At 37.8% G+C, this 24,832-nt stretch overlaps 2 protein-coding genes and 1 long non-coding RNA gene across 3 annotated transcripts; 2 read left to right on the top strand and 1 right to left on the bottom strand.

Moving 5' to 3' along the window:
• Positions 1–1,239: 1,239 nt before the first annotated feature.
• Positions 1,240–4,293, top strand: LOC147761613 (uncharacterized). The gene is made up of 2 exons (XM_087013293.1): positions 1,240–2,630; positions 2,997–4,293. Exons 1-2 carry the CDS (start codon positions 1,240–1,242, stop codon positions 4,291–4,293), a joined length of 2,688 nt encoding a protein of 895 aa, XP_086869419.1.
• A 163-nt stretch (positions 4,294–4,456) lies between these two features.
• LOC147761612 (uncharacterized) lies at positions 4,457–6,084 on the top strand. Its single transcript, XM_087013292.1, has 3 exons — positions 4,457–5,476; positions 5,777–5,844; positions 6,081–6,084. The coding sequence occupies exons 1-3, from the start codon at positions 4,457–4,459 to the stop codon at positions 6,082–6,084; spliced, it is 1,092 nt and encodes a 363-aa protein (XP_086869418.1).
• Positions 6,085–21,307: 15,223 nt separating this feature from the next.
• LOC147761611 (uncharacterized) lies at positions 21,308–24,434 on the bottom strand. Its single transcript, XR_015334472.1, has 6 exons — positions 24,355–24,434; positions 23,822–23,984; positions 23,044–23,088; positions 22,688–22,719; positions 22,099–22,190; positions 21,308–21,857 (listed from the first exon to the last, which is right to left on the bottom strand). It is a non-coding gene; the product is annotated as an uncharacterized LOC147761611 (long non-coding RNA).
• Between the last annotated feature and the right edge of the window lie 398 nt (positions 24,435–24,832).

Genomic DNA, 24,832 nt, shown 5'->3' with positions numbered 1-24,832 from the left:
AGCTGTTTATACACCCGAGGTTTCCGTGCCTGTGACTGCAACTGTCTCATCATCAGAGGTTCCCGTGTCTGTGACTGCAGCTGTTCATGCACACGTGGTGTCCGTGCCTACAACTACAGCTGTCTATACGCCTGAGGTTCCCGTGCCTGTGACTGCAGTTGCTTCAACATCAGAGGTTCCCGTGTCAGCGTCTACAGCTATTCATGCACATATGTTGTCCGTGCCTGCGACTACAGCTGCTTATACACCCGAGGTTTCTGTGCCTGTGACTACAACTATCTTACCACCAGAGGTTCCCCTGTCAGCGACTACAGCTGTTTATGCACCTGAGGTTCCCGTGCCTGTGACTGCAGCTGTGCGCGTGCCCTCTGTTTCCCTGCCTGCGACTACAGCTGTTCATGCACATGTGGTGTCCGTGCCTGCGAGTACAGCTGTTTATACACCTGATGTCCCCATGCCTGTGACAGCAGCTGCCTCAACATCAAAAGTTCCCATGCCTGTGACTGCAGCTGTGCGCGTACCCTCAGTTCCCGTGTCAGCGAATACAGCTGTTCATGCACATGTGGTGTCCATGCCTGCGACTATAGCTGTTCATACACCCGAGGTTCCCATGCCTGTGACTGCAGCTGTCTACACATCAGAGGTTCCCGTGTCTACAACTGCAGTTGTGTGTGTACCCTCAGTTTCCCCGTCTGCACCTGATGTTTCGGTGCCCATAGCTTCAACTGCACACATGCATGCAGTCTCTACGCCTATGGCCACAACTGATCACACGCCAGCAGTTTTCCTCGATGGATTAACAGAAGCTCTTCAACAGAGTTTGTCTTTAGGACGCCTACCTGTTCCAGAACCAAAGGTATTTGCAGGTAATCCATTGCTGTTTCCTGAATGGAAGAACTCCTTCTCTGTCTTAATTGGAAGAAAAGCCCTCAATGCTACTGAGAAACTCTTTTTTCTTAGGAAGTATACAGCAGGGCCTGCTGCTAAAATGATTCAGGGAGCTTTCTTAAGAACAGATGAAGCAGCATTTGATGATGCCTGGAGAAAGCTGAACGAAAGGTTTGGAGATGAGTTCCTGATACAGAAGTCTTTCAGAGAAAAGCTTGATAAATGGCCAAAGATTCCAGAAAAAGATGGAAATGCACTCAGAGACTACTCAGACTTTCTGAATGCTGTATGTGATGCCATGCCGACGTCAAGGGACTCACAGCTTTGAATGATTATAGTGAAAACAGGAAAATGGTTAACAAGCTACCACAGTTTGTATCACACAGATGGAACCGTCAAGTGACAAGGTCTATGAAGACTGAAGGCTACCCCTCCTTTTGTGACTTTTGTGCTTTCCTGTCAGAAGAATCAGAAGTGGCTTGCAATCCCATTACCTCTCCATTGGTGAACAAGGTGCATGATACGGTCAGAGCTCTAAATGTTAATGCTGGTGTAGCAGAGAAAAAATTGTGCACATATTGTGAGAAAGAAGGTCATTATATCTCTAGATGTCATGACTTTGGCGCTTTAACGATATCCAAGAAAAGGGAGTTTGTGGTGAAGAAGAATTTGTGCTTTGGATGTTTAGGACAGGGACACAGAAACAGTGACTGCAGAAGAAAACATGTATGTGGTACCTGTAAGGTCAAGCATCCAACCTGCATGCACGAAGAAAGGCAGCCACCTACCAGCAGAGAAACTCAAAGTGTAAATTCTCTCAAAGTCAATCAGCATCACCGTCAGAGTAGCATCACCATGATAGTGCCTGTTTGGGTGTCTACACAGGAAAATCCAGAGCATGAGGTGTTGACTTACGCACTTTTAGATACACAGAGTGACACTACATTTTTATTAGAAGATACGGCTGCTGCTTTAAATGCTGAAACAGAGCATACCACACTTAGTTTATCAACAATGTCAGCTCAGAAATCCCTCATAGATAGCAAGAAAATCAGAAGATTGCGAGTAAGAGGATTCAAGTCTACTGAGACATTAGAGATTGATCAAGCATTCACTAGAGAGTTTATACCTGCAGACAGAACACAAATTCCTACGAGAAAAACTGTAACAGACTGGCAACATCTAAAGCCTCTTTTGAACAAGATTCCTCCCCTACAGACTTGTGATGTGGGTTTACTCATTGGTTTTAATTGTCCACAAGCATTGCTACCTAGAGAGACTCTAGTTGGTGGAAATAGCGAGCCATATGCAGTGCAGACTATACTTGGGTGGAGTATTGTTGGCTGCTCTTCAAGAGATAACTTAGCTTCAGTTTGTCACCGTGTGACGACAAAGGAGGTGTTTCCTTGTATGCCAAAAGACGTTATTAATGCCTTAGAAAAGGATTTTGTTCACGACAAGACCGAAGTTGAGATGTCTCAAGAAGATTTGCAGTTTTTGAGAGTACAAGAAACCAATATACAGCAGTTGGATAATGGTCACATTCAGATGCCATTGCCATTCAGAAGACGACCAGCTCTCCCTGATAACAAGTCCCAGGCACTCCAACGCCTTGATCATCTGAGACGCAAGTTTGAGCGAGATCCAAGTTATCGTGAATCGTACACGAGCATGGTGCAAGGTATTATAGACCGAGGTGAGGCTGAAGAAGCTCCAGATGATACCACTAAAGGAGAAGTATGGTACTTGCCACATCATGCAGTTTATCATCCACAGAAAGGAAAACTTCGTGTGGTATTTGATTGTTCTGCAACTTACAAACAAACCTCACTTAATCAACATTTACTAAGTGGTCCTGACTTAACAAGTAGCCTTCTAGGAGTTTTGATTAGATTTAGAGAACACCCAGTGGCAGTAGCATGTGATATTGAAAAAATGTTTCATCAATTCCTAGTCCACGATAACGATAGAAATTACCTGCGATTTCTGTGATGGAAGAAGGGTGACATTACCAAGGAGCCAACGGCTTTCAGGATGAAAGTACATCTATTTGGAGCTACTTCATCACCTGGTTGTGCCAATTTTGGTTTGAAATATCTTGCTAAAAGTTACGAGAATGAGTACCCATTGGCAGCAGAATTCATTAAGCATCACTTCTATGTTGATGATGGTTTGACCAGCTCTGATGACGTAGATACCGCCATTCAGATTATCGATCAGGCAAGGAAATTGTGTGACAATGGAGGCATACGTTTGCACAAATTCTTGTCCAATAGCAGGGAGGTATTGGAAACGGTCCCAGAGTCTGAGCGTGCTACAGAGGTGAATGGTGTGGATTTGAATAAAGACAGATTGCCAGTTTCCACTGCGTTGGGATTACAGTGGAATGTAGAAGAAGATGTCTTTCAGTACAGAGCTTTTACAAATGAAGTCAAGGCAAAAACACGCAGGGGAGTTCTATCTACAGTGGCATCCGTGTATGATCCCCTTGGCTTTCTATCCCCATTTGTTCTTATTGGGAAGCAGATATTGCAACAAATGTGTAAAGAGAATTCTGCATGGGATGAAGAACTTTCCAATGATCTTATGCCACAGTGGGAAAAATGGTCTGAAGAATTGAAGGATATTCAAATTATCAAAGTGGCCCGGTGTTTTATACCAAAGAACTTTGGAACAGTAATGCGAAGAGAACTTCATCATTTCTCTGATGCGAGTTTATCTGGATATGGGCAATGTTCTTATATAAGACTTGTGAACGAGAAAAACGAAGTACATTGTTCTCTTGTCATGTCAAAGGCCAGAGTAACTCCACTGAAGGTTATCACTCTACCAAGATTGGAGCTCAATGCTGCAGTAGTCTCTCTCAAAATGAGCAAAGTTCTTGAATCTGAATTGACAGAGAAGTACCGTCATTATTTTTGGACAGATTCAAAGATTGTGCTAGGTTACATAAACAATGACACACGCAGATTAAAAATATATGTAGCCAACAGAGTAGAGCTGATCAGAGAAGCAACTTCCCCACAGCAATGGCACTATGTAAGAAGTGAAGACAACCCTGCAGATCACGCATCAAGAGGTTTATCAGTGGAGAAGTTGAGAGACTCTACCTGGTTTACAGGACCAAGATTTCTTTGGAATCCTGATTTAGAGATGGCTGACATGCCCCACAATGATGTACAGTTACCAGAAATGGACCCAGAGATCAAAACAGCTACTGTGAGGAGTACAAAGACAGTAGAAGGGAAGTCCATGATAGAAAGACTCGAGAAATTTTCAGATTGGTCTAGAGCAGTCAGAGCAATTGCAAGGCTCAAAAGAAGAGCAAGAGGTATCAAAAATGCAAGTCTTACTTCAGAAGAGGAAATTAGCTCAAGAACAGAAGTTCGAGGGAAAACCTCCTAGTTCAACATTGAACCCCTTTAAAGACAATAAAGGAGTAATTCGTGTGGGAGGAAGGCTAGGACAATCAAGTTTTGCCTTTTCTGTTCAGCATCCAGTAATATTGCCCAAGGATAGCTATGTTTCAAAATTGATTGTATCTCATTTTCATAAACGCATTGGTCATATGGGCCGTGGTATGACTCTAAATGAAGTCAGAGCCAATGGATTTTGGATCCTTGCTGGAGGGAAGTTGACATCTGAAATTATTCTCAGATGTGTTACATGCAGGAAAATGAGAAAACCAGTGGAAGAGCAGAAAATGGCAGATTTGCCTTCTGATCGTGTGGAAGCATCATCTCCATTTGAATATAGTGCAATGGATTGCTTTGGTCCTTTCATTGTGAAACAGAATAGGAAGGAGTTCAAACGCTATGGTCTGTTATTTACCTGTTTATGTTCTAGAGCAGTGCATGTTGAAATGCTGGACGACATGTCATCAGATGCGTTTATAAATGCTCTTAGATGTTTCATTTCTATTAGAGGAAAAGTTCGCCAGATCAGATCAGATCAAGGGAGCAATTTTGTAGGTGCAAAGAATGAATTCACAGCTGCATTAAAGGAAATGGATGCTCAGAAGGTAGCTTGTTACCTAGCCAATCAAGATTGTGATTTTCTTATGAATGCACCTCATTCTAGTCATGTTGGTGGAGTATGGGAGCGACAGATTCGTACTATAAGGAATGTATTAGCAGGAGTGATTAATCTCTGCCCAGGTAGATTGGATTATTCATCTTTACGCACACTGTTTTATGAAGCAATGGCAATCGTAAACAGCCGTCCTCTATCAATGGCCAATATCAATGATCCTGAGTGTGCAGAGCCCCTGACACCTAATCACATTCTTACAATGAAATCTAGTGTGCCACTACCACCCCCAGGAAATTTTGTTTCTCAGGACATGTATCTCAGGAAGAGATGGAGAAGAGTTCAGTTTCTCACACAACAGTTCTGGAGCAGATGGAGGAAAGAGTATCTTCAGAATCTTAACAAGAGACAGTGCTGGACAAGATGTAAGAGAAATATCACAGTGGGAGATATTGTTCTTGTTGTGGAACCTAATGTAGCGCGAAACAGTTGGCCACTAGGCAGAGTGGTTGAATGTATTCCCAGCAAGGATAAATTAGTGCGCAAGGCCAAGATTTGTGTAGGAACTGATGACTTAAATTCACTGGGAAAACGCGAAACCAAGCCAGTTATTTTAGAAAGACCAATTCAGAAGTTAGTGCTTTTGATTGAAAGTTGTTAGTACTCTCTGAATGTAATTAGGACTGTAAGTGAGTGAGTTGCTCAATGACTAACTGTTTAAAACTTGTAGTTAAGTTTGAATGTTGATGTTGTGAGTTTTATTGTTTAAGGCAGGATATAAATTTGTTGGATTCATTCCCACTGTTTGAGTTGGTAACTTAGATCATGAGTCCTTTAAAAAATGTCATTTCATTTTTAGTTCTCAGTCTTCACGGTGACTTGGAAAATAGACAAAGCTAGTTTCACAATAGGTCTAGGGCGTGAACGGTGAGTTATGGGTGTAAGAAAGTATGTTAGTGTACTATATTAAGGTGACGTGGATTTACCTTAAGCAACAAGTTATAAAGGAAATTAAGGTAGAACATATAACCTTTACATGCAGCGATTAATGTATTGATAGCAAATAGTGTTTATTTTGTGTTTATCATTTACTCCTTGATCTTTGGATCCAGTTTTACATTGGAAATGATTTTTTTGGTATTACATTTAATTTAATGTTTCAGGTAGTGTGCAGGTCATGCACTCTTCATGTTGTTAAAAATCTTAGATAGATTTTGGGGGGGGGGGGGGGGGGGTGAAACTGCAGCCAGTAATAATAGTGTAGTGATTGTGATATATGCTCTCACAAGATTGCTACGGAGGTATGCAGTTTTTGTTTGCGTTGCTTTACTATGCGGGAAATAAGTCCTGCTCACTATAGCTTATTTTACTTATCTTTTTATACTTTGTGATTGTGTTTCATTAAATGATTGTTGTTTTTTGGTGTTCATATGTTACATTTTGCAGTTAAACATATATGTATTTTTTTACATTGTTAAAACGCAGTCATTTTTGTTCTTCCGGTACTATTTTTTGTTGTAAGATGTCCGAAACCATGTGGTTTCATGAATAAGAGCGCTTCACATTTAACAGATATTTCTTAAATGTCAAGGTAAATTACTCTCTCTTTTTTACTATATAACAATAGTTAAAGGCTAATAGTTTGAATTGCAAAGGTAAACAATGGGCAAATCTAGAAGTAAGTCTTATAACTTAAGTGTGTAAGCGAAAGCCATCATTAGAGAACCTGTAACACATGTTAACGAGTATACTTAGATCATAACGCAACGAAAGGCAAAATAATAACGAACGCAGTCTAAGTACTTTTATTTGTTTATTGCAGGATTACAGTAGAGGGTGTAGACATCAACGTTTTCACTGACAATCTAATGGAGAATCATGACTTGTATTTAAAGGAAGAATAAAGATAATACAACTGCAATATGAGCCTCCGTTATAAATTTCTATTCCTACTTCTAAACCAGCCACGGAGGGCCTACCATGGAGGCCCTCCATGACCATGTCCTCAGCTGTGGACATGGTCACAGCAGGGCCTCCACCAGTCCTCATGGTGGCATCCCTCTTTCTTTTGGCTACAAGCAAGGACAAGTTATTAAAAATGTTTCTTTAGATACATGTAACTACCCCAAGTAACCTATACAACTAATAGTATATTGATATTTATGGGAAATGTTATAAATTAACATTAAAGGAACATAATTAGTAAACATATTAATTTAATAATGAAAATAAGTACTGCACAATTTAATTGCATAGAAAATGACCCATGCAGCTGCAGTACAAAATTTCTTACCGCTCTGTGTAATGTTTTTCATTTTCTTTCTGATCTCTAGTCCATCCCGGATGACAAATGGATTTTGGCTATAATTTATAAGTCGAAACTGTCAAAATTTAAGCATTTTTTTCAAAACATACACTGACACAAATTTACAAGCAATATATATATATATATATATATATATATATATATATATATATATATAATAGGAAAGAAGTTTGCTTTTTCACAAAGAAAAAAAGTCATTGAAATTCAGGCCAGGATAACTTAAAAAGAGGTCTCTGTACCTTTTCACTACTGAGGCTATCTCCTCCCATTTCTTCTTCTTCTCTGCCACAGTAATTTTTGAGGAAAATTTCCCTTCTAACACAGCTTTTCTCTTGTTAAACTCTTCAACTATAATAATCTCTTCTGTTTTGCTAAAATTTGGTTTTCTATTGGTTTCCTTAAGAAATGCATATATGGACCTTGTTAAATATTATTATATATGTACATTTGTAATTCAATTAAAATCAATGTAATGATCCCACTTTTAAACTAGAGGATCAGAGAGGCGATACCGCCTCCGAATATTGTACCACCAGCTGGAGCAAGCGCATTCGTATAGACCCCCACATACACAAAGTAAGGGACACAGCCACCAGTCTTGTGCTTGACAAGTTGTAAAAATGCAATCAACAGGAATTTTCAAAATATGCAAAAATATATATAACTTAAAATGGTACAATCAAAGTTAATTCATCGTAAGGTAGGTCAAAGGTCAATTTCAAGGTCACAGTAAATTGCCAGTATATGACTTACTATTCAAGTTCAATAGTAACTATGGACCTATCTCTGCCAGTTTTGGAGATAAAATGGAATCAAAATTCGCAAAGTTCAGTTCATGGTGAAAAGTAGGTCAAAGGTCAATTTTAAGGTCACATTTAGATTGCCAGTATATGACTTCCTATTCAACTTCAATAGTAACTATGGACCTATCTCTGCCAGTTTTGGAGATAAAAGGGAAGCAAAATTTGCAAAGTTCAGTTCATAGTGAAAAGTGGGTCAAAGGTCACAGTAAGATTGCCAGTATATGACTTCCTATTCAACTTCAATAGTAACTATGGACCTATCTCTGCCAGTTTTGGAGATATAAGGGACTAAATGTTATAATTTTGGAGTTACCATAATGTGCCATAAATTTCCTACAGAAAAAAATAATTAAAATAAAGAAAAGGTCATTTTAGTCAAAATTCTTGAAATGGGAGGTGCTCTGAAGTTCCAGATGTTCAAATTTGATGAAATAATGTTATTTTTGACCACAAGTTGTCTGCTTTGCCAAGCCTTATGTTATATTTTTCTGGAATTCATAATCTATTATCCATTACCGTACTGCACATTTTGCTTTCTCCACCACTATGTACTTTTTGATACAGCATAACTTTGGAGATAAAAGGGAAGCAAAATTTGCAAAGTTCAGTTCATGGTGAAAAGTAGGTCAAAGGTCAATTTTAAGGTCACATTTAGATTGCCAGTATATGACTTCCTATTCAAGTTCTATAGTAATTATGGACCTATCTCAGCCAGTTTTGGAAAAAAAAAGGGAAGCAAAATTTGCAAAGTTCAGTTCATGGTGAAAAGTAGGTCAAAGGTCAATTTCAAGGTCAAAGTAAGATTGCCAGTATATGACTTCCTATTCAACTTCAATAGTAACTATCAACATATCTCTGCCAGATATGAAGATAAAAGGGAAGCAAAATTTGCAAAGTTCAATTCATGATGAAAAGTAAGTCAAAGGTCAATTTCAAGGTCACATATAGATTGCCAGTATATGACTTCCTATTCAACTTCAATAGTAACTATGGACCTATCTCTGCCAGGTTTGGAGTTAAAAGAGAAAGAAATTAACAGAGTTCAGTTCATGGTGAAAAATAGGTCAAAGGTCAATTTTAAGGTCACATTTAGTTTGCCAGTATATGACTTCCTATTCAAGTTCAATAGTAACTATAGACCTATCTCTGCCAGTTTTGAAGATAAAAGGGAAACAAAATTTGGAAAGTTCAGTTCATGGTGAAAAGAAGGTCAAAGGTCAATTTCAAGGTCACAGTAAATTGCCAGAATATGACTTCATATTTAACTTCAATAGTAACTATGGGCCTATCTCTGCCAGGTTTGGAGTTAAAAGAGAAAGAAATTAGCAGAGTTCATTTCATGATAATAAGTAGGTCAAAGGTCAATTTCAAGGTGACACTTAGATTGCCAGGATATGACTTCCTATTCAAGTTCAATAGTAACTATGGACCTATCTCTGCCAGTTTTGGAGATAAAAGGGAAGCAAAATTTGCAAAGTTCAATTCATGGTGAAAAGTAAGTCAAAGGTCAATTTCAAGGTCACAGTAAGATTGCCAGTATATGACTTCCTATTCAACTTCAATAGTAACTATGGACCTATCTCTGCCAGGTTTGGAGTTAAAAGAGAAAGAAATTAACAGAGTTCAGTTCATGGCGAAAAGTAGGTCAAAGGTCAATTTTAAGGTCACATTTAGTTTGCCAGTATATGACTTCCTCTTCAAGTTCAATAGTAACTATGGACCTTTCTCTGCCAGTTTTGGAGATAAAAGGGAAGCAAAATTTGCAAAGTTCAGTTCATGGTGAAAAGTAGGTCAAAGGTCAATTATAAGGTCACATTTAGATTGCCAGTATATGACTTCCTATTCAACTTCAATAGTAATTATGGACCTATCTCTGCCAGGTTTGGAGTTAAAAGAGAAAGAAATTAGCAGAGTTCAGTTCATGATAATAAGTAGGTGAAAGGTCAATTTCAAGGTCACACTTAGATTGCCAGGATATGACTTCCTATTCAAGTTCAATAGTAACTATAGACCTATCTCTGCCAGTTTTGAAGATAAAAGGGAAACAAAATTTGCAAAGTTCAGTTCATGGTGAAAAGTAGGTCAAAGGTCAATTATAAGGTCACATTTAGATTGCCAGTATATGACTTCCTCTTCAAGTTCAATAGAAACTATGGACCTATCTCTGCCAGTTTTGGAGATAAAAGGGAAGCAAAATTTTCAAAGTTCAATTCATGGTGAAAAGTAGGTCAAAGGTCAATTATAAGGTCACATTTAGATTGCCAGTATATGACTTCCTCTTCAAGTTCAATAGAAACTATGGACCTATCTCTGCCAGTTTTGGAGATAAAAGGGAAGCAAAATTTTCAAAGTTCAATTCATGGTGAAAAGTAGGTCAAAGGTCAATTTTAAGGTCACATTTAGATTGCCAGTATATGACTTCCTATTCAAGTTCAGCAGTAACTATAGACCTATCTCTGCCAGTTTTGGAGATAAAAGGGAAGCAACATTTGCAAAGTTCAGTTCATGGTGAAAAGTAGGTCAAAGGTCAATTATAAGGTCACATTTAGATTGACAGTATATGACTTCCTATTCAAGTTCAATAGAAACTATGGACCTATCTCTGCCAGTTTTGGAGATAAAAGGGAAGCAAAATTTCCAAAGTTCAATTCATGGTGAAAAGTAGGCCAAAGGTCAATTTTAAAGTCACATTTAGATTGCCAGTATATGACTTCCTATTCAAGTTCAATAGTAACTATGGACCTATCTCTGCCAGTTTTGGAGATATAAGGGACTAAATGTTATAATTTTGGAGTTACCATAATGTGCCATAAATTTCCTACAGAAAATAATTAATTAAAATAAAGAAAAGGTCATTTTGGTCAAAATTCTTGAAATGGGAGGTGCCCTGAAGTTCCAGAAGTTCAAATTTGATGAAATAATGTCATTTTTGACCACAAGTTGTCTGCTTTGCCAAGCCTTATATTTTTTTTTCTGGATTCAAAATTTATTATCCATTACCGTACTGCACATTTTGCTTTCACCACCAATATGTACTTTTTGATACAGCGTAACTCGAAAACCGTGTGGAATACAAAAAAAAAATGGAGACCACACCCAGTGTTGGGCTTTACATGCTCTACAAAATGCAAAAAAGAATGGGTCTCTAGCGTTAACGGTTCCCGAATTAGAGACAGTTTTCAGTTTCGGTATCTTATGGCCGCTACTCCTGTGAAAACGCACCGATTGACCCCAAATTCACGGAGATGAAAGATGACCTGAAGGGTAACACTTCCAATAATATTATTGGTTAAGTCTGTGTGGTGTCTGATTTTTTTTTGAAAATTTTGGCCCATTTGACCTTGAAATAAAGGTCAAAGGTCAAATCCAAGGGCATATTTGAAGTCTACACATATGACTTTTGGAAAGCCGTCTGTAGAAATTGTTCCCATAATTCCTTCCGTAGGGTAGATAATTAGCATTTAATTTTGCGATTTTTAGACAAGGGTGCATTGCACTGAGTGCCACACCTAGACCCCAATACCGACAAAGCCCAAATTTTACGTGGAACGAGTTGAGATTATAGGTGACCTAAATCCAAGAGAGGGGTATGGGGGCCCTTACCGTCTAGGAGGAGAAGCGGTAACGGTAGCCGTCCGGCGGAGCCGGCGGAGCCGGCGGAACGATCTGGACGGGACTAAAACCATATATAACTTTTTTCTATTTATTTCAAAGCAATACAATGCCGATATAATGCCATTTTTAGTTTCGTTTCATCAAAATAAAAGCTACATAAATAAAAACTCACCTACGTCGTACGAAGCAGCGAGCGTGGGACACGTGATCAAAACAACGGCAACTCTCAACCTCCACAAGAGCGACGAACGCGCGTGAACCAAGTCGACTTCGGTAAGTTCATCAAGCTAAGACGTTAGATTCTTTGTGAAACACTCCAAGTCGACTTCAGCTAAGTCGACCTAGCTAGGCCACCCAGCTCGAGTAAGTCGTCTACGGATTTAAGATTCTTTGTGAAACGGGAGCCAGGGCTTATGCTGGCCCAAGCATGAAACACTGAATATAACAGAGTTTCTCTGCTAGGTAGACGGGCATTTGTCAATAGTTTTGACATATCATTCCACACATTTTCTATTATGTTTGCATCCGGACCCTGGGCAGGCCACATTACCCTGCGAATGTCCTGTTGGTCAAACCAATCATCAACTGCTCTGGGCCTGTGACAAGGAGCATTGTCATCCTGGTGAAGAAATGGATAATTCATGTCACCAAACATGTTAGTAATAGATGGTAGCAAGCCTGACTCCAAAACATCGATATATTTCTAGTGTTTCATGTTTCCATCAACCACTATCAATTCGCCCACGCCTTGGATGCTGATGCAGCCCCACACCATGATGAATATGCTGCTCTGGGTTCGAAAATTCAGTGCATGTGGTTCAAATGCTTTACCAGCAGTTCGCCAGCATCGTACCTGTGTGTCATCAGAGGTTAGACCAAAGCGACACTCATTTGAAAAAAAAAATTATAGGACCAATTGTCATGGACTGTCCAGTTTCAGATCCTGTTGACCCTAGTTCACTCTACGTTGCCTGTTTTGTAACAATATAAGAGGTTTCAGTCTTGCTACCCTACTGAACACTCTATGAGCGTGGTACCGACGCCTAGCAATTTTCACAGACAGATTCTTATGTATGAAATTGTTCCATTGTGTTGTCAACTGACAAGCAGTGTCGAACTTTGGCAACCTGGACATCAAAATCAGTCGTCATTCTTCACGGTAGTTTTTCTTGGACGACCCATCAGAGGCAATTTCTCTTGATTCAGTGTTTCTATACCGAGACCAGACCCTCTGCACGGTTCTGATTGAACAATTCAATTGTTTTGGTATTATTCTGACATTGCTTATATTCCGCCTCTTCAGGTTAATAACAGGTATATAACCGTTATATAATTGCCTTGTCTTGCCATATTGGAGGAAGACAGGAATAATATTTGCTGTACATGTACGGGACCAACAATACAATTCCATGGTATAGCGGTTTTATACTCATTAGTCACATTATAAGTTGACCATGCATTATAACTACCCAAGATCTCTGTACTTTTATTACTCTGAGTTAGGGGATGACAGTTCTATTGTCCAGTGTTTGTAGTAGACTGTTGATGCGGCAGACCAATACGGGATAGAGTAACGTCTCAGCTCTGTAGGTATTTTTTTAGAAAGCTTCTACACTAGTAAGTCGTACGCACACAGATGTTAGAAAATCATCAGTTTTATTGTTGGAACAAAAAATATATATTTACCTGTATTATGAATCCTTTGTCAGAAAATCTACAAAGTTTTATCTTTTAATGAAGCAATATGTTTGATATAGCGATTGCGACATGTACATTCGTTTTGACTTTGTACTATCTTTTTTTGTGGTCGATTCTAGCATTTGGACTTGATTATTTTTGCTTGATACACCTTAATTGCGCCTGCAATGCAGACCCACTTCTGATGTCCCCGAATGCTAACTTTTCAAGAGACCTAAAGGTAGCAAATAGCTTCGGCTTATCTGTTTTTATCGTTGATGAATGACTCAGGCAAAACTGTGCAATCCCACTCTTTGTTAACGTTTGAATAATGCATAGCGTATTTCATTTATAATGCATGCTTAAAATGGAACGAAATTCACCCACCAGCTCGTTTTATAATGTGTAAGTTTGCCTTACATATTGATTTGTTAAAATGAAAGTGATGAGAAGAATGACTTATCACCACTTACCTCTATCTCTCAGTTGTGCATGCTTATATACATGCATAAAAGCCGACTCCTAGCGCTGCACATGATGGACATTATAGAAATATTCATTTTTTGGCTGAGGCTGTTCTGGGATTCCACAAAATATTGATAACTGTTCAGTCGAGCAAATGTGAAATGTGGTCACTCACTCATTTGATACATAACTACAAAAGACCACAAATATTGAGATCACACGCACACACTGACTTCACTGGAGAAAGACAGGGGAAGGATATGACTCTCTTCTATAAATTACAAATTATGTAAGTGTGTTTGCTTTAATTTATGAAAATTATTGTTTTATATGATAAGATTGTGTCTTCACTATGACAATGTCCCATTAGCTGTGTCTACTGCATTAGAGGAGATAAGCCATCTAAAACCAATTTCCTCTGAAGGTAGTTATGAGGATCAGGTAAAATTGATCAGAAATATCGATTCTATATTTCAGCAGCTAGATATGCTAGACCAAATACGCATGGTTTCTTGCAAAGACGTTGCACGCATTATATCATTTTTTCTCCCTTACTCAGAAAAGATTGGGCAGAATTCTCAATAAGTTGCCAGTCTCAGCACAATTACATCCATTTGGTCCACATCAGGAATTCAAAGTTAGGGGCTCTCAAACAAATGGCTAATTATCAAGCATTGTTAAAACCTGACAAAACACAAAAACAAAGTCACTCTGAGTCACGGTGTAAGAGCAAGTCAGAGCCAGTTGGTGCTGTCACTGCAACAGACGTTCCCACCATTCCCTGATGTGTTGGCAAGGACCCACTGTAGATACAGGCTATAACATAGGTGTCCCTTCTGGGGAGAGCAAACTTGCCGATAGCAATGCATCCAATAGCAATGGTAAGACACTCTATCCATATATGATGTCACAGTTTCTTCACCCAAAAACAAAGTTGTCGTTTTTTTTGTGATGATGGTACTGATACTACTTTCATTTTTCAGAATGGTGTAAAAAAGCTGAACGCAAAGAAATTGGGAAAAGATTCCATGCAAATGACTATATTGAACTCCACAGACACAATTTCTCTTTGTATGGAGTTGCTCTCATTACTGTCTGGTAGAAAAATGAAAATTGAAGCCTTTTGTTTGCCTACACTCTCAAGCTCTGTTTCTCAGTTAAGTGAGACTGCCATTGCAAACATATTTCCAAATTTTGATCCAAAAACTCTTCAAAGCCCAAACGGACCCGTTGACATATTGTTAGGTGGGGATTATTTTGGTTTACACCCCCCCCCCCAACAAAAAAAAAAAAAAAAAAAAAAAAGAAAAGAAAAGAAAAAGAAATCGGATCTGATAGGGCTAACCTCAGTGTAATGGAGGGGGATTTGGGTGTATGTTTGCAAGGATATCATCAGTTAACTGAGGAATAAACAGAGAAATCCAGCAGCATTGGTTATTAATATACTCTATGGCCGCATTCACATCGAGAAGAGCCGAGGCTCTACTAAGCCGAGAACTAAATATGGCGGACGTACATGAAAGGAGAACCGCCTAATCCTTAAATGGTCTCTCTGCCTCTCACACGCCTCCCAACGCATCGTCCCTGCGGGGGTACAGTTATTAAATCTCGGCTCCATGCATTGGGACGACGCTTTTAAAGAGGAGCAAGAATTACAACTGATAACTTCAAAATTGCATTATGACAAAGAATGAGAATGCTGGTCTACTGAATATTCCTGGTTATTTGACCCAGCATTATTACCTGACAATTATAATGCTCTTTTGGCCACTTTGGAAAATTCTGAAAGAAAACTTAAAAAGGACCCTCAATGGACAGAGAAGTACAAATACATGGTATGGAAACTAGAGGTGTAGCTAGAAACATAGGACTCTTGATTAGATTCCGTGAAAACCCATTTGTTTAGATTGGTGACACCAGAAAGAAAAAAACAAGCATCTGTGAAAACAGTGGATACCGGTACATTATCCCATGCAAAAACATCTTATTCCAGGTGTTTTACGCTAGGATCTTGGCAATCTTCAGAGCAGGTTCTTTCTGAGGAGGAAATAAGTCCAGCGTTACACACTAATTACCTGCACAGGCTGAAATGCTTTTGATTTCTGATGCTCGAAATTCTGCGTATAGTCTAATGATACTGTGAAAGCACTATTCCGTACTTTGATGCCTGTGAGACAAGATGGATTATGTATAGTAGGGACACGCATTGCACATCAAAATCCACTGAAACCTGACAACAAACCGTCGATTTTACTTCCTAGAAAGCATCCTTTGACCAAGTTGTTTATGAATGATGCACAGTCAAATTGTGATCATAAAGATCGCGATGTTACAGTGGAAAAGTTAAGGTCACGGTCATACTGCAAAATTAAGCAATAGTATTTGTGACAATTGTCAATCGTGCAAACTTTTCAAAACAAAATACATTGATCAAATAATGGGCCCTATGCCAACTGCTCGTCTCATGCCTTCTCCTCTATTTTCTACTGTGATGTTGGATTTATTTGGACCCTATCAGGCAAGAAGGGAAGTTCAAAACGCACTACTGGTAAAGTATTTGGTCATTTTTACTGATATTTGTTGAAGGACTGTTCACATTGAAGTGGTGTTTGGATATGATACACAGTCATTTTTATTGACACTGCTTCGTTTAGCAGCTATTCGAGGATGGCCGACTGTTAATGTTTTCTATTCGGACCCTGTTTCTCAACTTCTAGGTGCTGGTGCTGAAGTACCACGAGTATGGGCCAAGGTTCAGATATGGGTCTAAATTGGAAATTTGGGCCTGCTGACAGTCCATTGGTGAAGTCTGCTAAACAGGCAATTGACTCAAGTGTGAAGAATCAGAGGTTATCTGTGCCTGAAATTCTCACTGTCTTTACTCAAGTTGCAGATTTGCTTAAAGAACAATGGTCATGACGTCAGAATGGCCTGAATGGTACATATTCTTCAGAAAACATGCCCAACTAACGATATCTTTATCTAAATACACAAAGTAAAAGCTCATTTTGTAAATTTTGGACTCTAATAAACGTCCTTTCTGCTTGGCCTGCGAGCTACGTGGTCACGTGGTCCGATGACGACAATCGAGCCACCGGCGGAGCTGTCAAACTCAGCTGCATTGTCTACCTGTAAGATGACTTTTCTGGCTTCTGTTAAAAGGCTATACTTATTCAAATCTCTTACCCGAGGGGTCTAAATTCTCGTGAAGCTGTGATTTGAATGACTTAAGGGTACTGTTGATTATTCAATATGAGCTCCATGTTCTTTGTGAAATTCAATTAATTTTATTACGCTGACACCCTGTCTTGCATACTTTTATTAAACTGAGGTAAACAATGCCTGTTGTCAAGTCCAGCTTGATCATCCATCTAACTGGAACATCCTTTACTTCTTAATTAGAGGGTTAAATGGCATTCAATTCTCCTGTAGCCTTTGTCTTGCACTCTCGCTGGCAGTATTTATCTCAGGTAAAAATCTACCTGTGCGTTAGTTCAAAGAGCGGCTCCCGCAGACCTGGGGGTACTAGATAAAATCTGAACACCAGGTTTATTGAGGAGCTAGAGAAACAAAGGAAGACTTTTTCCTGCACTGCTTCATAGGAATATTAACACGGGCTTGATCCAGCTTAGACCTCCAAAATAACAGGGTGACATGGGCAATTTTCACAAACAGTTAATAAAACTATATTTCAGATAGCCTCCTTTAAAATAAATATACCGTTCTGGGTAAATTAGAATATTTATTAAATCGCCAGAATATTTAAAACTTAAATGATGATTTTATTATAAATGGAAATTAAGCTACTTTATGTGGTACATGTGGTACATGTGCTGTCCTTGATATTTTGCGTTAGTCTACATTTTGGAATTTTTTAATTCATATACTAACGTACGTAAAACTGCACATTTAGTAAACATTCAAGTAATGATTTTCCATGCTACTAATAGCAAACAATGCTCTTTTACCTTGATCTGCTAAATGTTTTTGGGTTTGATAAAGCTTACAAATTTGCAAAAAGTTTTGCGTACAGACGCAGAACTTGCTTTTCAAGTTATAAAATGATAAATCTTTTTAATTATTTAATATTTGAGATTAAATAACCTTCAGAAACAAATCCTCAAAGCATAAACGAATTAGGATTACGAACCATTTTATTACAGAAGTTACCATTTTTTTCTTTAATATACCGCTCTTTGTCCTGTTTTTCCTCAACACGTTTTCTTCCACGGAAGTAATGCCTGGGCATACGCATGCTTCAAGAGAGCAATTACTTTTATAAATGTTCGCGACGGTGTTTGAATTCAATTGTTTAAATATTGATATTAAACGTCATTTACAAATACCAATAAAATTACCCCATGAAATAAATGAGATATTTTGAAAAATATGAAAGCCCACCAAGACGATTTTGATTTTTCAATTTATTAAAAATTTGAGCCCTACGGCTCATCAGACGATTTTGATACCTGTTATTACCTGGGTTGGGAAGTGCAGCGGTGCATAATTAACAGGTTCTATTGTAAACGAGCTCTTGGTCAACTACAATGCATCAGCAATCAGTAAGTTTGCCAACTGATGGCAGTTAATCTGAAAGGCTATCAGCTTTTGAAATGATCTAAACCACCTGAGGTGACCATGATCTCGAGCATCGCAACTATTGTCACATACAAAGAAAAGATTGTCAACGAGTGCTTTAATTTTGGTGAATCCCATACCACGGCAACACACTAAGGCATAACGAAAATTGCTGAACTCCGTTCAACACAACTTTCCTAAACTTCTGTCTGTTTGCACCATGCGGCTTAGTTGAGTCTCATAGACCTTTATCCTCATTGTCGTCACAGTACCACGTGACCCAGATCTGTTGCTTCATTTATGCATATTTCGGTGAGATTTACTAAAACGCTTTTTGTCTTCTTATAAATTGTTTTTATAATGGCGGAGATCGATTAAAACATAACTGTAGTGTATAGATTAAATGCTGGATCTTCAGATTTCGAGAAATGGATTTTAATAAGACTATTGTCCTTTAATGAAAGACCAATAGGAGTGATGCCCAATGTTGATTCTACTCTCAATACCCTTACTCCCAATTCTATACTTCTTGATAGATCTACTGTTCTTCTAGGAATCCTGGAGAATATGATGCAAATCCTTCCTTGAGATCTCGTCTCACTTTAGTGGAAGGCTGTGTGAAACAATTTTGGGAGCAATGGAAGAATCTCTTTGCACACACTCTTGTTCATCAAACCAAGTGGTTAAATCGAAGTCGAGACTTGAATGTGGGATATGTTATTATAGTGCCTGATAGGAGAATATCGTGTTGCAAAGGTTACGGAAGTTTTTCTGGCACTGATGGTCTTTTAAGAAGGATGAGAGTGTCTTATAAAGATTATACAGTGGGTGCTAATTAGGAATTCTTAGAATATTGAGGTAGAGAGATCTGTCAGAAGATTCTTGTTGAAAATATATGTAATTGCTCTTAAATACTATTGCAACATTATATATATATATATATATATATATATATATATATATATATATATATATATATATATATATATATATATATATTACTACGCATGCCATTGATATATTTTTTATATAATTATGATTTCTTTATTAGTTCTAGTTCAGTTAACGTTACAGAACTTTAAGTTTTATAATTGGTGTCGCAGAGATAAAAAAATATATAATGTATCTCTGTGAGGAGAACCTCCCGATGTTCTGGGATTCTACAAAATATTGATAACTGTGAAATGTGGTCACTCACTCGTGATACATAAATACAAAAGACCACACCTATTGAGATCACACACACACACACACACACACTGACTTGACTGGAGAAGGACAGAAGGACATGACTCTCTTCTATAAAATATAGAATCCACAAATTATGTAAGTGTGTTTGCTTTAATTTATGAGAATTATTGTTTTATACTTTTTTATATGTTATATATTATGTTTTATTTTTATTTTAGTGACCTTTCGGCTTATCAGCAATTTTAAATAAACTGAAAATAAAGCCAACCGAGTTCAAAGAAAGTTCTACAGTAGTAATAAAAATTAAGTTTCCGTTGTACGACGTTTTAAAAACGTCAGAAAGGTTTTAATCCCTATACTATGAATAGAAGGGGGCGGACAAACAATGGAGAGCCGTCTAATCCCTTCAAAATTCGAACGCCAAAACACAATAGTTTAGACGTAATAACACACAATACCTTAGGCGAGTGAACCCCATGACGCCTGTTGCTGTGGTCCAGCGCGAGCGCGACAATCCGCTGTGACTAGGTGTAATTAACAGCAGGATACATCAGCCAGAAAGTGCCCATTGTTTGTTGCGGCGATAGGATTATACTCCCGTGGCCACCTATCCTTTTGTTCACTAGCTTGGCACACGCAGCTGATCATGTTTTAAGTGTTGCAAGAAAACTGCTAGTTTAATATAGTATCAGTTTTTTAATTCAACATGAAGTGTTCTGTGGTCAAAAATTGAATTTGATAGACATGCATCAGCATCGTACATCAGCATGATCAACACCCCGTCTCGAAAAGTTTAAAGATGCTCCGTACACAAATTTCCATCATCGCTACCTGTGTAAAAATACATTACTGTTTAGAGATAACAAAGAAAGAAACATTATTAAAACAATTTATTCACATTACAAGCTGGCGTGTTGCCTCAATTACTACATTAAGTTACATTTTATATAAAATAATAGAGCGAATCCGTAAAAGGATAATAATAAAAAGTCTTAATAAATAAATAAATAAACAGGCCCGCAGCCAGGGGGAGTTCGGGAGGTTCGAAAAAAACCCCCTTTTGCTTAAAAAAGGCCCACTCTGGGTAAAATTTGACATAAGTACATGGGGATTTTTCGGTAAAAGCAAATTTGCAAGAGGAAATTTACCATGTAAATTTGCTGCTAACTCCCCACAAACTTAATCAGCATGACAAAAGGGAATCTGTCACAGGTTTCTTGCAAATTTGCTGCAAACTCTCAAGAACCATTCATGCGAATTTGCTGCAAACTCTCCACTACTGTTCTTGCGAATTTGCTGCTAACTCTCCAGAACTGTTCTTGCAAATTTGCTGCAAACCCTCCAGAACTGTTCTTGCAAACGCTCTGCAAACTCTTAAGAAATCCTTCTTGCAAATTTGCTACAAACTCTCCAGAACTCTTCTCGCGAATTTTTCCGGAACCCCCCCCCCCAAAAAAAAAAAAAAAAAAAAAAAAATTCGAAAAAACATTCTTCTCCAGTACCACTATTGCAGTAGACTGACAACTAATATTTAACCCAGTGATTATGATTTTATTTATGCCAGTTCTATTTTTTAATTAAATCTCAATCATGTATGCCATATTTGAAATCATGGAGTAGCAAAATTTTATTACTGTATTTTAGTCATATAGTACAGCTGGCAGAACACATTCAGAAAATTATCAAATGAATGAAAAAATAGCACACACAGAATATCAGTAAGAAACACCATAAACATTTTTCAATATTTTATTTTAGAAACTTGCACATTTAAATCAAATTAAATCAACATTTGGTAAAGATTGTTCAGATGTCTCTGATATAATGATACAACATGAATCTGCTTATGCATTTTATTCATTGGAAAGAACAGTTACCAAGCTATAAAGGATGCTTTAATTTTTAAGAGGATTCAACAACTTTATTTACATCTCCAAGTTTAAAGAAGTCTGAGTTTAATTATCGAGTCCTTAGTAATATGTCTTAATTCTGTTAACTGGTGCTCAATATCTCAATCCTGTTAATGATTCACTGTAATGAATTGTGTGTGTATAAGTATATAAGGAGTAGAACTTAGTATAAGAGCTCAGAGTGAGTTTGGTCAGTTGAATCGATAGCTAGATAGTCCCTGCTGTCCTAGGAGACTCCAAATCTGTCAGCCAGAGAAATAAACGTAGAGATCAGGCAGGTTGTAGTTGATCTCTGGAAAACATATCACCACTGTTGTTTCACCCGCTAGAGAAGTCAGACCAAATTTCGACAGGGATACAAGCACCATATCACATCTGAAAGACAAGAAAAATAAAACTTGACATTTCTTGTAAAATTTGTTACTCTCACAGGTAGTTTGTCAAGTAAGCTTCTAGTAGATTCCCTTAATAAATACACCTATATATATATATATATATATATATATATATATATATATATATATATATATATATATGATTTATGTTGTTAAGTAAAACAAAAATAAATTTAGCAGGCATGGTATAATCTAATCACAGTTAAAAATACTTTTCCTACCTTTTTTAAGGCCCTCTTTGCAGTGTGAATTTTTGCACTCATAGTGTGGTTAATTGCTGGCCCATCCATTTTCAAGTTGTTAATACCATACACTGAAAGAAAGAGAATTTAAACAATAAACAAAGAAAGCATTTAAAAAACTAAATGAGACAGATGGGGGGGGGATGGATATGGAGGGCACAGGGTATGCGTGTGGGGAGATATGGAGGGCACAGGGTTGGATATGGTATGGGTGTAGGGAGATATGGAGGGCACAGGGTTGGATATGATATGGGTGTGGGGAGATATGGAGGGCACAGGGTTGGAGATGGTAAGGGTGTGGGGAGATATATAGAGGGCACAGAGTTGGAGATGGTGGGAGTAAGACGGGGAACAGATGATGCACAAGGCACTGAAACACTTTCTTCAACTGCTGCATTACAAGCTGTCTCTGATTTTTTTCCTTGAATAACATAGGGATAGCTTTATTAAATTTGAATTTAAGTGTGTAAAATGTACTTATTATTTGAAAGAGGAAATTACAATTTTTTCAGCATTTAGTGGAAAAGATATGCAACAGCAATTGCGGGTCGATTAACAATATACTTACACTACTACCATTGCTCTGGTTGTCCTTTTTATCTAAAAAAGTTAAAACATAAAATGTTATTCTACCAAAAAAGTGACACATTAAGAATATATATTTATATATATGAACAGTTAATCATAGGTTGCGTCGTTGTTTGAACTAAAAAAAAAAAGTGGGGTTCCTGTTATTCAGAAGCAAGGCAACACTGAAACATTTTGGATTCTGTGTTACTATTTTAAAAAAACCCAACAATAATTATGGAATTATCAGACATATTAGTTTCACAAAGAAGAGGTAAGTCAGTATGAGGGTGATACACTTAAATTCTTAGATTTGTTCAGAAGTCTTTGACACTCACTGAAAATACATTTACTCACCTTTCACATATGCCTTCTTTTCCTTCTGACATGCATTTCTGTAATCTAAAATAAAAGGAGAATAGCTTTCAAAGCACTCTTTTAAAACACATGTATTTGCACTTTGATATTTCTCCTTTCTGTGGAAATTACCAAAACTGACTTTCAAAAACCATCAAGACTATTAAAACTATAAATTTTTCCTGTGGCAGAAATGATTGAATGTGCAAGTTTTTTTTTCAAGATTAAAAGTAATTTCAAGGGGCTAAGTTTAAAGGTGCATATGAAGTAAATTTTGGCCATGCACATAGGCCAACAAAATGCCAGCATATAGTTTCAAGTAGTATAACTTAGAGGATTACCAAAAGGCATAGTTTAATTAACCCCCCTCCCCCAAAAAAAATAAAAGAAAAAAATATTTGAACAGATTTTTCTGCTAGCACTCTATGCTGTATATCAATGGGCAAAAAAATAAATAAATAAATAAATAATAATAATAATAAATAAAAAAATAATAATAATAGGTCATGAAAATAGGCTAAATTTCTGGCCAAAAATTTAAAGAAAGGAGCAGTCTAAAGCTCTTTAATGACCAATCTGGTGACTTATTCAGTTTACCCCTTGTCATGTTAAATTTATTTGAGTAATTAGGGAATTTGAAGAAGTAGTTTATATGTGTTACTGGAAATCCATGTTACAGCGATGCTCTGTTAATATGTACCTTAAGTGCTGTATGAACCCTTCTGCCCTTTGAATTTATTTCACCTAAGCAAACTTTACTAATTGAGAATACACGTACCACTAAATGTAAATCACTTTTGCCAAATACATGCAACCATCCCAAGGATGGTGTCTCTCCAACAGTAGGGACTTCCCCTTCTTACTCTTCCTCCCTCTCAAACTTCGAACGTCTTCCACTGATACAACTCCATCATTGTCAAAACCAATAGTAATCCACGTCTCTATAATTAAAAAAGAATATAGTTACACACTTATTCCACCGTTACAGAGAGAGAGAGAGAGAAAGAAGAGAGAGAGAGCGGAAAAAGAAGAGAGAGAGAGAGAGAGAGAGAGAGGGAGAGAGCGGAAAAAAAGGAGAGAGAGAGAGGGAGAGAGAGAGAGAGAGAGAGAGAGAGGAAAATAAGAAGAGAAAGAGAGAGAGAGAGAGAACGAGATGGCCTTCCCAACAAGTACCATACTAGCGCCCCCATACTGGAACTGTATTTAGAATCGGTTTACTTTCTACTTTCTACTCGCAGACATGATGAGAATTCTCTGAGTGTAGTGAAATCCTATCTTGAATCAAACGTTCTGATTAATCTTTGCACTCACCTGGCTTTGCAATCAACGCATCATAAGTTCTAACTGGTTACACCAACTTAAAATCAGCTGCCGGTAAACCTCAAACCGTCTTCGTCTTCAAAATTTCCCGTGATGCATCAGATCGCGCATCAACCTCCTCACGATTAATCGTTTTCATGACCATTTCCGGTTGTCAGATAATCGCTGTTCATGAGAGCTCCCCCGTGGACCAAGAATCTTAAATTTGATCTAACTATTAGAAAAGGTAGATTCTGCCAACAGCACTACAGTTGCTCCTGCATCCAGAACAACTAATGTTTACTGGGGTGGAATTGTTGAAAAGTCGTCAAGGCTGCGCGTGTCTTTATTTCGCGGAAGATGAATCCCAGCAAACCATGCAGTGAAAGGTACGTAGCAGCTTATCTAGCAAGATAGTTATCAGATGACTGAAAATTATCATCTCAATATTTGAGTGGGTGTCAACAGAGACTTGAATGTAGGAGGTCCC

Source organism: Lingula anatina, chromosome 5 (genome assembly GCF_051362555.1).
Source record: "Lingula anatina isolate TDL-2025a chromosome 5, LinAna3.0, whole genome shotgun sequence".
Lineage (NCBI taxonomy): Eukaryota > Metazoa > Brachiopoda > Lingulata > Lingulida > Lingulidae > Lingula > Lingula anatina.
This window is presented reverse-complemented; position numbering and strand designations above follow the sequence as displayed.